Source organism: Haemaphysalis longicornis, unplaced genomic scaffold, assembly GCF_048455015.1.
Source record: "Haemaphysalis longicornis isolate Haplotype H1 unplaced genomic scaffold, Haemaphysalis longicornis Haplotype H1 scaffold_10, whole genome shotgun sequence".
Taxonomy (NCBI): domain Eukaryota; kingdom Metazoa; phylum Arthropoda; class Arachnida; order Ixodida; family Ixodidae; genus Haemaphysalis; species Haemaphysalis longicornis.
This window is the reverse complement of record NW_027526204.1, coordinates 38342229-38354322: the sequence shown is the minus strand read 5'-3', so window position 1 is coordinate 38354322 and position 12094 is coordinate 38342229. Positions and strand designations below refer to the sequence as shown.

The following is a 12094-nucleotide window of genomic DNA, read 5'->3' as shown; positions in this document are numbered from 1 at the left end:
CCTTATAAACTAAAGCTTGCTCTTCAAATTGGAAAACACTAAATTAGCTAATGTTTCCTCATGCTTCCACGGTTTTTCTTTTATGACTTACAGCAGCAACCGCGTGGGCTTGAGCATTACTTGAGCGTTCTGCCGACAGATGGCAGCATAGTCAGCTATGCCCCGTGTCTGTCCCTGCTTGCCCACAGCGCAGGGGGTTAACTGTGAACCACTTTTCGATACATGGGGCCAATGTTGACAGTGACTAGAAAAGAGACAACACAAGAGCGCTCTTTAGTTGTGTCTTTTCCAGTTCCTGTCTTTTTTTTTTTTTTTGCGCAGAACTGTACATAGTGCAATAGGGCGAGTCCATGCCAAGGGAGGCCCGGCAATTTTTCAATCTTCCGGATATGCTTCGAAAATTTATTTTAGCAAATTTTAGTCGAGAAGTGACACTCGGTAAAATATTTCTGGCGAAATAATTTCTTTCGGCCTTACAGTGGCCTTCGAAGATCTGCAAAAGACGTAAAAAGTAATGCCTTTTAAAAATGTTTGCAAAGGAGGCATTACAAGTTGCGATCGCGTGTAATCGCTCCTTGGCAAAGAAAGTTTTAAAACGCATCACCTTTTATGTCTTTTGCACAACTTCCAAGGCCACTGTAGGCGAAAAAAAAAATGTTTCGCCAAAAACATTTTACCGAGTTTCACTTTGAATATTGCATTCACCAGGGTTCATAGTATTGGAAAATATAAAGATTACAGCTTTATGGCTAACGCTGTTCTGTCTACTGTTCCCCCCAAAATGACCAATTATCTCTGATTATCTTGGGAACTAACTCAACTCAAAATTGCTAAAATAAATTTTGGAAGCACATTCAGAAGATTGAAATTTGCCGTGTCTCCTTTGGCATGGAGTCACCCAATACTAACAGGCCAGTCAATTATCATCTGCCAATGGGGAGTTTCACAGCAGCTGCATATTGAGTAACTCTGGGTGAACCGCACATTCCAGCCGCGTTCAGCTTCAGATGAGGCCACAGAGATGTCCGGTCCGTGTCAAACGTCGTCGTCGTCGAAGGGCTGCAGCTCGAGCTCCAAAAAGTCCGCCAGCGGCGCCGGCGGCAGCGGCCGCTGTTCCCGTCGCGGGTGTGCGCGCTTCCGGTGCCTGTCGAGGTGGTGCTTGTGCACGAAGCAGCGGTCGCAGTGGGCGCACGCAAACGGCCGCTCACCCGTGTGGCCGCGCAGATGCCGGACAATGTGCGCCCGCCGCTCGGTGTGGTAGGTGCACAGGTTGCACTGGTAGGTGCGCGTGTCGCCGCGGCTGCCGCTGCGCGATGAGGACTCCATGTAGCCCAGCTCGCCGCTGAGGCCGCCTTCTCCTGCGAGCAGAGAACGGTCGGCAGCGAATTGAGGGGGGTCCAATCGCTTTCTGGAACAGCCACCGATAATGCTTGCAATCTACCATTACCTCAGGACCTTCCGCCTAAAAGCCTGTTTAGAATGATCGAGCCCCGACAGAATTTTGATTTTAATCCAGTAGTGCAGAGACCCAGGTGGAGGCTTTTTTAGAAAGGGCTGTTATTGGCTACTGGTCACTAAGCACTTCTGAATGCGTCGCCAACTGCCAGAAAGAGGCAACAAGACCTGAATAAATAGGGTGAAAACGAAATCGCCGGAAGTGATGGGACATCACAAAACAACGATGAAGTTGAATTATGAATCTCCTAGGATTATTCCATCAACTTGGTGTCCAGGACAAGCAGGAGATGTTCTAAGTTTCGTTCCTCAATTTGCACACAGTGACACCCCTGAATTTTTCTGTTTCTTTTTTTGCGCAAAAAGTGCATTCAAGTCCCCGCCGATTTTGTGACAGCAAATGTGATGGCACAGCCTCAAGTCTACTTACTAGGCAGTATGTACTGAACAGCAGGCATGTCTAACCTATGTAGCCGCACGTGAACAAGAAAAGACACTAATCATAAACTGGGCGGAAAATAACAATTTTTCATAAGGTGGCCACAGAGGGTGCGTGCAGTTATCACGCCAGTTATCACGCCATGCAAGCTGAACTGAGCATCTTTTTTTTCACTAAACAGCAAAACTTAAAATGTTGTGCAGGTTTAATTTACGATTCAGTCACAAAAAAAGAGTGAAAAATTTGTTTCATTCTCTCTTCAATGGAGTATCATTCGAAACTTTATATTTGCAAAACAGGCTGTAACTACAAACCCTTCTCAATAGTCATCACACACGAGAAAACTTCAGTAACGATTTCCAATGGAGCACAAACATGCCGCAATATAGTGAACCATTTTCTCAATACAAAATGAATACGTCGTTTAGTGGAAGCCAGGAACTTGCAGAACACTTTCTTCCCAAACTTTCAGAACATGAAAAACAAAGAGGAAAAACCACAATCAGAGCAGCAGCAATATTCAGTCAGTCATCACTGATAACACAACACTCTGTGTAACAAACTAACACTTCAAAGAAGGTGGACTGGTGTCAATACAACACATAGACATTTTTTTTAAAAAGCGCACCAGGCTACACCAGTTTTTACACCAAGTGTGGGCTCTTGCTTCCACCGTACACCTTATTAGGTTTGTTTGTATCCCCTTCAACGTTACACTTGTTAATTCCTCAGAAGGCCATGAAAAATGAAATTCTGGAGAATCCTAAATGATAAAAGAAACCACTGGGACAAGGCAAAAAAAAAAGAGCCTCATAGAAATCTCGCACCATAGGCCACTGTTTTCATTCTTGACGTCCTAAGGCTGGAACAGAAAAAAAAAATATGCAGTAAGTCCGCTTTTAAATACACTCAAAGCAGTACACTATGCATCAAACCACTTCTAGCAGACATGTCAGAGCGCACTGCAAGTCATTTGGAATTGTACAAAAAAAAAATTTATGAAGTGATAAAAAAAAGACGCAGTGCATATTTTTAGAGTCAATGGCAACTTCACATTATTTCTTGACAATGCAGCCCGAGTGAAGGAGACTGACATATGTGCGTCGACCAGTCATTATGTGCTCAGAGGAGCGAGCTATCTGTCCCAATGATTCACCACTAGTGAATAAAAGAACAGTTTACTGCATGCATTAATGAAAGATTTTTTTCCCTCTTTCATAGACACATGGGAAGACTAACGTAAATAGAGGTAAGCATACCAAATAACTCCCCTAAGATAGGTGCAAACGCTATCAGCAAATTCTTCCTAGAAAAACCATCAGGAAGGAAACCAATAACAGTTTTTCATTATGGGGGGCACACTATGATATTGGGGAAAGGCACATTGCGGCATGACATACTCACACACAAAGAAAAAAAATTTTGGAAGTACTATAACCTACTACCGCATTCCGTGTCTCGGGCTTTCCCGCAAAGCTGCGGTGTTCCGCGGGAAAGCGGACTTGCAGGCACCGCATAACGTTCCTGCACAGACCTTTGCCGAGAAGTGCTGCCTCAAACAGAGTCAGTGATTGCCACCACAATTTCTCTCTCGAATCGAAGGGATGACAATTTCTCTCTCGAAAGCCGAGCCATACTTTTGGGACGTGTTTGCCGCTGCATCGTGTTTGCGTCCATTTCTTCGCTACCGGTTCTTCGTCCCTTGGCGCAGATAACTTGGACAGACAAATTTGGCGAGATTTCTTGCCACACTTTCCCCGGAATAAGAGTTCTCAGTGGCTGGCGCGCATCCGTACTGCTTACGCACGGGCTAGGCACATGGACTAGGCCCCTACTGCGGGGACCCGAGTTGAATTCCCAACGAACTCAAATCCGCTTTTTATTAGCCTTTTGCAGCAGCGGCTATGTCAGCAGTTTAGAATTAACAAACAACAAGTTAATGGTTATCTTTTTTGTTTTAAGGACTCAATGCGAGACTGAATGAAAGCATGCTCATATTAAACAAAACCACAAAGACTACTACAGGCAAGTAAGACACAGTTGACAAGCAAGGCTGGTAACATAAGTCGGTGGCATAACATTTCTGCTCCAACTTGCATGTCTACATTGATATACAGACACAAAAGATTCTGACATAACACTCCCAGCACCAGTGGAGAAGATTAATATTCTGCAGTGCTACCGTCCAGGTGGTTAAGAATCTCCTCCAGTTGCTCCCGGAAGACTGACCCACAGCATTGAACTTTTTTCTAACTTTCCTTGTCAGCACTGTCTTCTACCCGCCGTCTCACTTTTGGAAATTCCACAGCAAAGTCTGAATCCACACTTGCCATCTTCATCTTGAAGCTATCTTCGTTATGTAATGGGCTTTGCACTTCATGTTAGTTCCGACACCTTTTTTGACCGCAGTAGCGCTTGTGGCATTTCACTGTCCACAGCACTCTCTGAATATTCACGTGTCTCATTGTACGGTACACGTTTTGGACACTTTACGGTACACGTTTCGGACACACCAACGCAGACCTAACCCTCAAACTCAGTCAAAAAATAAAAGAGGAAACTAACAACTGTTTTAACAATTTTCAGCCGAGGCTAGTTCTTGTCAAGCATTGAAAAAAAACCACAACAGTCTATCTCCAAGGTTGGAAAAGGCACGGCATTTTCTTCTTACTATTATTGAAGGCACAAGTGTGTTAGAACTAAACTATGCCAACACAACAACGCGCTGAATCCTGCTCAGCTAAAACAAAAATTTCTCAAATTTTACGGACCAACGTGGTAAAGATACACCTGGCTATGACGCATGCTGCAGTGGGTGGCTCTGGATTAATTCTGAACACCTGGGTATCTTTAAGATGCTGTGAAATCTCAACGCACAGGCGTTTTCACTTTTCGCCTCCATCAGAGAAGCAGCTATGGCAGCGGTGATCAAAGCCGCATCCTTGGGTCCAGTAGCACAACGCCTTAGCCACTGAACCGCCGCAGCGGGTGTCAGCTGACATGGCTGAACCTCTGCAGTGTTTTACCATGCGTAAATTTATACTATCAATGTCTTCTAAAACTACTTCAACTTGAGCATCGTTTGCATGCGTGCACCGTTTCAACGTTTAACAAAATTTAAAAGGAGAATAAAAACATACAACTCTGCTTCATTTGAAAGGCTGACACATCACATAGTGGTGTAAACTTCAGACAATTAAGCCTGATTATACAACAACAAACCCGCCTGAGTGACTGACCGCCATTGTCGACAGGATGCTGTAAATAATCAAGACTACCCAATAGTTGTGGGCTTCTATTTCCATTTTTTTTTTCACACCACTTCAACGCGTGATGGAGTTTGCACACTGATAATTCTTTTTGGCGCCTTCCTACAGGCACCACTGCTGATGTCTAACAACAAATATGAAAGTTTACCAATGCAGTGATTTCTTTTATAAGCAAAAAAATTTTATACAAGGCCAGGGTTGAGTGGGTTACCAAAGGGAGTCATCTACTACTTGTTTCAAGTAGAAAACGGGCATACGGTGTCCTGATGGTCCCTGCACAACTCTACCCACCGCAATGGCACTTCAGAAAAGGCCCACAGCTAAACGCAAAGTTGTGGGTTCGATTTCTTGCCGTAGTTCTGACACAGCTGAAACACGAGTACACCCACATATTCTCTATTTTTTCTCTTTTCTCATTCTCTTTTCTATTTACACAGTCTGGCCTGCGAGGCAGAGCCGACAAAAAACGAATCTTTCACGGAGCTGCCGTGTGCAAGGCTAGATCCTCTCTTACAAGAGACTGACGGGTATCAACAGTCTTAAAAAGTTTAGAGGTTAAAAACAAGCCACACGCCCCCGCCGCTCCCGCTTTGAAGCACCAGACCTTCACTTTCGGGCAAGCGGGATTCAAAATCTGAACACCACACGTTACCAGGGAGGAATTTTCTCCGGGAACACCACCGCTTGATGCCCGCGTAATGCCTGTCATCACCGAAGCGCTGTTTCCAACTTCTAAGCACAGGAGACAGGCGGAAACACACCCTCCACCCACATAAACGTCGCCTCTCGCTTGTAGACACACCGACACAGCTGTCCGCACTTGGCGCACCTGGTTTTATGCCAACCGAACCCGGCAGTGCCACGCCAAACTATGAAGATGGTAAACTTCACCGAGAAGTTCAAGGGTGGTTAGAGAAAATTGCGAGTGCGCTGCGACGAAAACTGCCGGAAACGGCTCAAACGGAGCTTACGAAGAGCTCCAACACGACCGCCACAGAGCGCGGACGTGGAGGCGGCCATTATGCTGCTCGCGATGACGCTGGGACTTCGTGACGAAGCGACAAGTGGCCGCTTTTATTTGGTTTCCTGTCAAGGGCGGTCCTTGGGCAGATCCGGGGCATTCCGAAACTGCTCTAATGATAAGTTACGGAGAGTAGAACCATGGAGTTTCATTTTGTATTAAACTCTACGAGTTCAACAGAGTAAAATCGGGTGAAACCAATCCCACAATCCCCCGCCGTGGACATTTTGAAACGAGGAGGAGGTAGCCTTTATTGTGGCAGGAAGACTCTACGTCAAGTGGGGGAAGGGGAAGTAGACGTAGGGTCTATTCGATTCAGCCTGCACCTCTTGAACCAGTTCACAGTGGTGCAAAGCGGGTTCCGCCATCGGCGGAACCAGCCCTGCACTTTTGTCGTCTGCTTCTGCACCTCCTCGGCAGGGAGTGCAGGCAAAGCCATGAACCCGTCCTGCACCCGTCGGCACCACCGGTGAATCGAACGGCGCGGTTCAGGTGCCGCGAGCTGCACCGCTGAAACGAACGGCGAAGTGCGGCACCGCCTGAACTGGTTCACGCGGTGCAGGTGAAACGAATAGACCCGTAATTAAAATCGGGTGAAACCAATCCCAAAATTCCCCGTGGCGGACGTTTTGAAAGTTGCTTCATGAATTTTAGAGTTCGGGTGTGTTCTATTCTGGGTTGGCCGTTTGCTATTGTCGGTTTGCTTTGCATATAAGAACCATATGCCCTCACTCTTTATTGAGAGCCAATGGTTCTAAATTGGAGGCGGAGCTGTTTATCTTTGTGGCTGAGCCAGCTGCATTTCTTGTGCACCTGCAGCGGTCGGGATCCAATTGTCCCCTAAACACACTAGTACAAAGCTTGCTCTCTTCATTGTGTGTGATAAATAGGGTGATTCTATCCCTTGACATGGGTAATCCATTAATGCTAAACTTCCGGAACATATATGTTCCGGAAGTTTAGCAGTAGTGGATTAGTGGAAGTTTAGCATTAGTGGGTAATAGTTTTGCGTTTTGGGGAAAGATATCTTTCCCCAAAACGCAAAACTATTACCTGGCCGACTGCTCAAAGGTCTACTCCAAGATCATTTCGCCTCAATTCAGCAAGGTGCTATAATATATACAGATGCTTCTGAACGTGATGAAAAATACGGAATAGGTTCCCCATATTCTGTGCTGAATTCTAGCTATTGTCTTGGCACTAAGAAAGTTGGGCAAATCGATATCGCCTCCAATGATAGCTTCACATATCCTCTTCGTATACGCAGTCCTTCCTTCCCCTGAAGACTCTCCTAGCTCCTACGGACCTCATGATCACTTCTGCCACCCCGTATTAATGAAGTTCATCTTTGAGTTTCGCTACATGCGGGGACACTTTGAACGATGCAGAAGACTCACTAGTAAGGATATCAGCCTTTGCGCCACTTATAAACGACGTTTCTTTAATAACTACTGCAATGTATCGTAGATTGATGAAGTTTCAAGGGCATCAAGCATCAATTTGATTGCCTTTGAAGGATCTCTGCCATCTAACTTCTCGTGAAAACCTGCCTGGTGCCCTTTGCGATGAGAGGGTTATTACGGGCCTTCGTTGTCGTGTTCCCCATTAGAATAAATTTCTACACAGGTTTCATCTGGTGTAAACATCGCTGTGCAGAACTGCAATGAAGACGAGTCTTCCTACACTCCGGTTTTACGTGATGACGATTTTGAAGCCTCAGACGTCACCTCCTTCAGCTGCAGTTTCGTAGTCTGGGGATAGCCTTATCAATGCCGGGCCTTTTATATCTCGGGAGTTCAGCCACGGGTTTCTGCCGCCGGGATGTTTGCTGTGCTCTCCGGTGCAGCATTAAAATTTTTATGAATTATGAAAACATTTCCATTCCTTCAATTTCTTCGAAAGTATGCAATTCTGCAGACTTTTCTTTTCTTGTATTTTATCATTAATGTTTTATTTTATCGCACCCACCCCCAAGGCATAAAAACAACTCTCAAATCCCTGTAAAATATTTTCCCGGAGTATCGTTATTAGGTAAGAATGTGATGTTTTGCCCGATCCTCTGATTGGGTATGCACCAATAACAACAGCAGCAGCAGCAGCAACTATAGTGCCGCCGTCCACTCAGATGTTATGACAGGGTTGTTGAATGCCGCTCGTCTATTCTTGAGTTCTGAAGAGAAGCCCGTCCACATAAGTTCGAGCAAAAAGTGCTGGCTGTCACCTTGAAGGAGAAAAGGCAGGCTTCCACCACTTTATTTTTTCAAGCATCAATTTGTTGACATTTCCAACTGCTTCCCAATAGCTGCGTATTGTTCCTACTCTTCTTTCGTTGGTTCGAACTTCCATTATAATTCGAACAGAGATGACATCCTCTTGCGGTTAGAATTAACGAGCTTCTCTTGTATACATCTAAAAAGACACTAAAGTAAGCAAAAAGGCTACGACGTCAGTGCGCAATTATACAAATACACAGACCGTCTTGGTTACAGTATGACAGGCTGCGCTCTTGTGTACTGCACAGTGACGCAGTGTACTTTTCTGTTTGCGGTAGTGCTTTATTATACAGACGTATTGCTTGATAATAAAATTCAGTTCGATGCAGCGCCTGTCCTCGTCATTCACGGTCTCCATCTAGTTTTGGCTGTGCTGAACGGTGGTTTAGCGTGGAGCACTAACCAACTCGTACCCATACATTGTCAAGTTGTAAGTGGTGTTTCAAGAATTAGAAAAGTGTCCGATTCTTTGATGGCGTATCTTCGTTGAGATACGCGCCGTACGGGATGAGTGACTGGTGTTACTTCGCCCTATCCAGGGGGCGCTGCGCAAGCGGCTTCCGGGCAGTGCTGCCGGGTAGTACAAAGCTGCGCGGGTCCCATAGGATCCCGTGTTGATAGAAGCAAAATGAGCTCGACGCTCCCGATTATTTTGCGACGTGGTCCCCAGCTCATCCCCGACGTGTCCGATGTATTTCAGCGATCAACTTGGCATTATGGGAAAAAGCTTTGTAGCGCTAAACACGTTTACAGCGTCGACGAAAGTGCCGGGACCGGGACGGCGTCTGCTACTCGCAGGTTCACCGATCGATGGTCGTACGAAGTGAAATTTTAAGTGAAATTTATAGTTTAAACTAATACTCTAGGTGACAAAGACTTCTCAGAAACAGCCGATCAAAAAATAAGAGTGACCAAATCGGCGATGATCGCGCCAGTGAGTCCGGCGGACCGCAGGCCCACCGTATACCTGCACACTACGCGTGCACTTTCATTAAACAGTGCTCGTTTGCGTCGCCGTTCCGAATACATGGTGCAGCGTTAGCTTGCCGTTTTGTTGCGTGTCTCAGTGACAAAATGCCGAGACCGTCAGAAGCGTGAAATCTGTTTTGCGATTCCAAAATTAGTGGCCGTAAAACAAAGTGGTCGGGTGAACTAAGAGGCCGCTCGCTTTCCTTGTTTGCACTCACTTTACTTAATTACGCTCTTGCAGCATACATTCCCAGTTCGCACTTAATAGCCTAGAATGAGGGTCAGCAACGGCCGAATTCCATGCAGCCGACACGGCGGAGTGCTGGAGGACAAATCGGGTGGGAGGAGGAGGGGGCTTTGAATGCAAAGAGAAAAAATTCAGCGAATTTCTAATAATATCTGACAATAATCTGGCGAAGTGTGAAGATGGGGGGGGGGCGGCAATTCAACTAGAGGACGCCAATTCTCTGTTCTTGTCTCGCTGTCTAACGCAAAACTGGCGTGTCAGCGTTCAGATTCGACGACCGCTGCACTAGAAAACTAACACAGTCAGTGATGATCGTATGTAAATATTCGGTGCCCCGCGCCGTGTATGCGGCTGTGTTATGTGATGTTATGGAAGTACACATTTCTGCAGGCAGCGGGCGTGTTATTGGGTGCATGTTTTGCGTCCTTTAATAGCGCTTAATTTGTTTATTTGGCGCTATTGCCCCACCTACACTCTATAAAATACATGTACCCTGCCGTTCGTAAATCGTGCGGCGTAAAACTTTACGCAAGAATCATTTAGTTTGCGAAAATACGAAACAAAATTTCCACTCGTTTCAAAAGCTGTGCCAGGCCAGCAGTGTCAGCTGAGTCGGCTGCGCAATTCTTGCGTTCGCTTGCATGCTCCCGCTGAAGCAACCTTTTGCAGTTACCTTAGGATATAGGATGAGCAGCGCTCCGTGTTTATGCTACTCGTGAACTTTCCTTTGTCGACCGCACGCAAGAAGAAAAAACTGTAACTGTCGTCAAACAGTTAAACCACCCGACCTGTCCCACGCCACGACCACCGCGACATCTCGCTCAAAAGAAAACCGACAAATCGGCTTCTTTTAGCGGATATTATTTTCTTTAGCCTCTGACACTACTTTAAGGGCTATTTCGTACAGTATGCATTCATTTAAACACGTCACAAAGCGCCACAACCAACTTTCACTCTAGCTATGGAGGGCGGCGAGGCTCGTCTGCTTTTGTACTACCCAGAGGCGTCGGCTGCTAGGGGCTCTGCATGTCGCAAAACTCCAGCGCAGGAGGCCTATAGCTGTGGGATTATCATTCATTCGTGCGGTCCTTTGGTTTGTGGAATTCCAGGATGCAGTTGATCGTGACCAGCTTGTTTTGAAGGCATAGTTGATGGTCAGTGTTAGTGCACTGATTTTTGTGATTCCGGAAAGCGGTTTGGGATATCAGAAAATTTATTACACGGGCTTTAGCAGTCCAGCGAGGATTCGAAAATGAGACGGCAGTGTCAAAACGATCATGTAAAATTGTCCGTCGTTCTCAGCGGTGATATTTTGTATCCACCAAAGCGGCTTCTTTAAGGCTGTGTCTAAAGTGCCGTCAGACGGTATGATAAACAGTCCACTATATCGACGTCTACGGGCGTTCGGTAACAAAATTGGCGTGTCTGACGCTACATTCCTCTAGATAACGTGAACCTAGGCAGCCTAACCTAAACATAACAACATGACGTAACGCACACGAAGAAATCATTTATAACCCCACTAACCTAATCCACAAAAAATATAGTTGAATTTAAAGATGAAATAAAAAAAAAAACGAGGCAAGAGCCGGTCTCGAACCACCGCCTTACAACAGCCGACGATTTGGCCGATGCAAGCCTAGTCTTAAATATTCGGATGTCGTCGGTCGGAACAAAAGCCATGCCTGCAGCGATCAGCTAGAGCGCCGCGCTTGGTATGCTAGACGCTGTGTTTCCTAAATTAGCTCCCACAGCAGTGGTTTACTTAGTATCTAGGTTAGGTCTCCAATTGCCGTGTAATCGTAGAAAGTTTAAACGCTGAAAAAATGCACATGAACAAGCATGTGCCAACACTGAGGAAGGGTACCAGCATTCACGGGGCCTCTCCCCCTTCCTCTCCACTTTACCTACTGTTAGATGTGTAGAAGTACGGATGTCCGAGCGGTAGGAAGTGACTACCGCGAACAGTAGGCCATCAGGCCCGCGAAAGATATGAGAACATGCCCAGCCGTTTGCCCAGAACGAACGAACTGCCTTTATTTTTTCAAACTGGCCACTCGCCGCGTGCCAGGCTTGCACGGCTGAACATAAAACTATCAGCGCCGCGTGGGGGCGCTGCACATGAGCTAACATTGTAACACCTACAAATGGGAGCCTTCCTTTTAAATGTAAGTACTCCTCCTCAACCACGTTGCCGATATACACTGACTTCTGACAGCGGAATTTTTAGTTTTGCCGCATGCGTCTTCTGACACACGTTTATGATGAGCATATTACGGGGAGGCTTCTAGCCTCAAGAAAACAATAAGGATGGAGCTGTGAAGTTTCTTTGACCGATGAGAATACATAAACTTTATTTCAGTTGGTAAAATTCCAAGACCAACAATGAGACATTGTGTTCCACCAGTGAAACATGTCCGC

At 46.0% G+C, this 12094-nt stretch overlaps 1 protein-coding gene across 1 annotated transcript; it reads right to left on the bottom strand.

Annotated features, from left to right (window-relative positions):
* Nucleotides 1-601: 601 nt before the first annotated feature.
* LOC144158384 (zinc finger protein ZIPIC-like) lies at nt 602-6175 on the bottom strand. The gene is made up of 2 exons (XM_077689250.1): nt 5816-6175; nt 602-1358 (listed from the first exon to the last, which is right to left on the bottom strand). The coding sequence occupies exon 2, from the start codon at nt 1324-1326 to the stop codon at nt 1036-1038; it is 291 nt and encodes a 96-aa protein (XP_077545376.1). The 5' UTR covers nt 1327-1358; nt 5816-6175; the 3' UTR covers nt 602-1035.
* Between the last annotated feature and the right edge of the window lie 5919 nt (nt 6176-12094).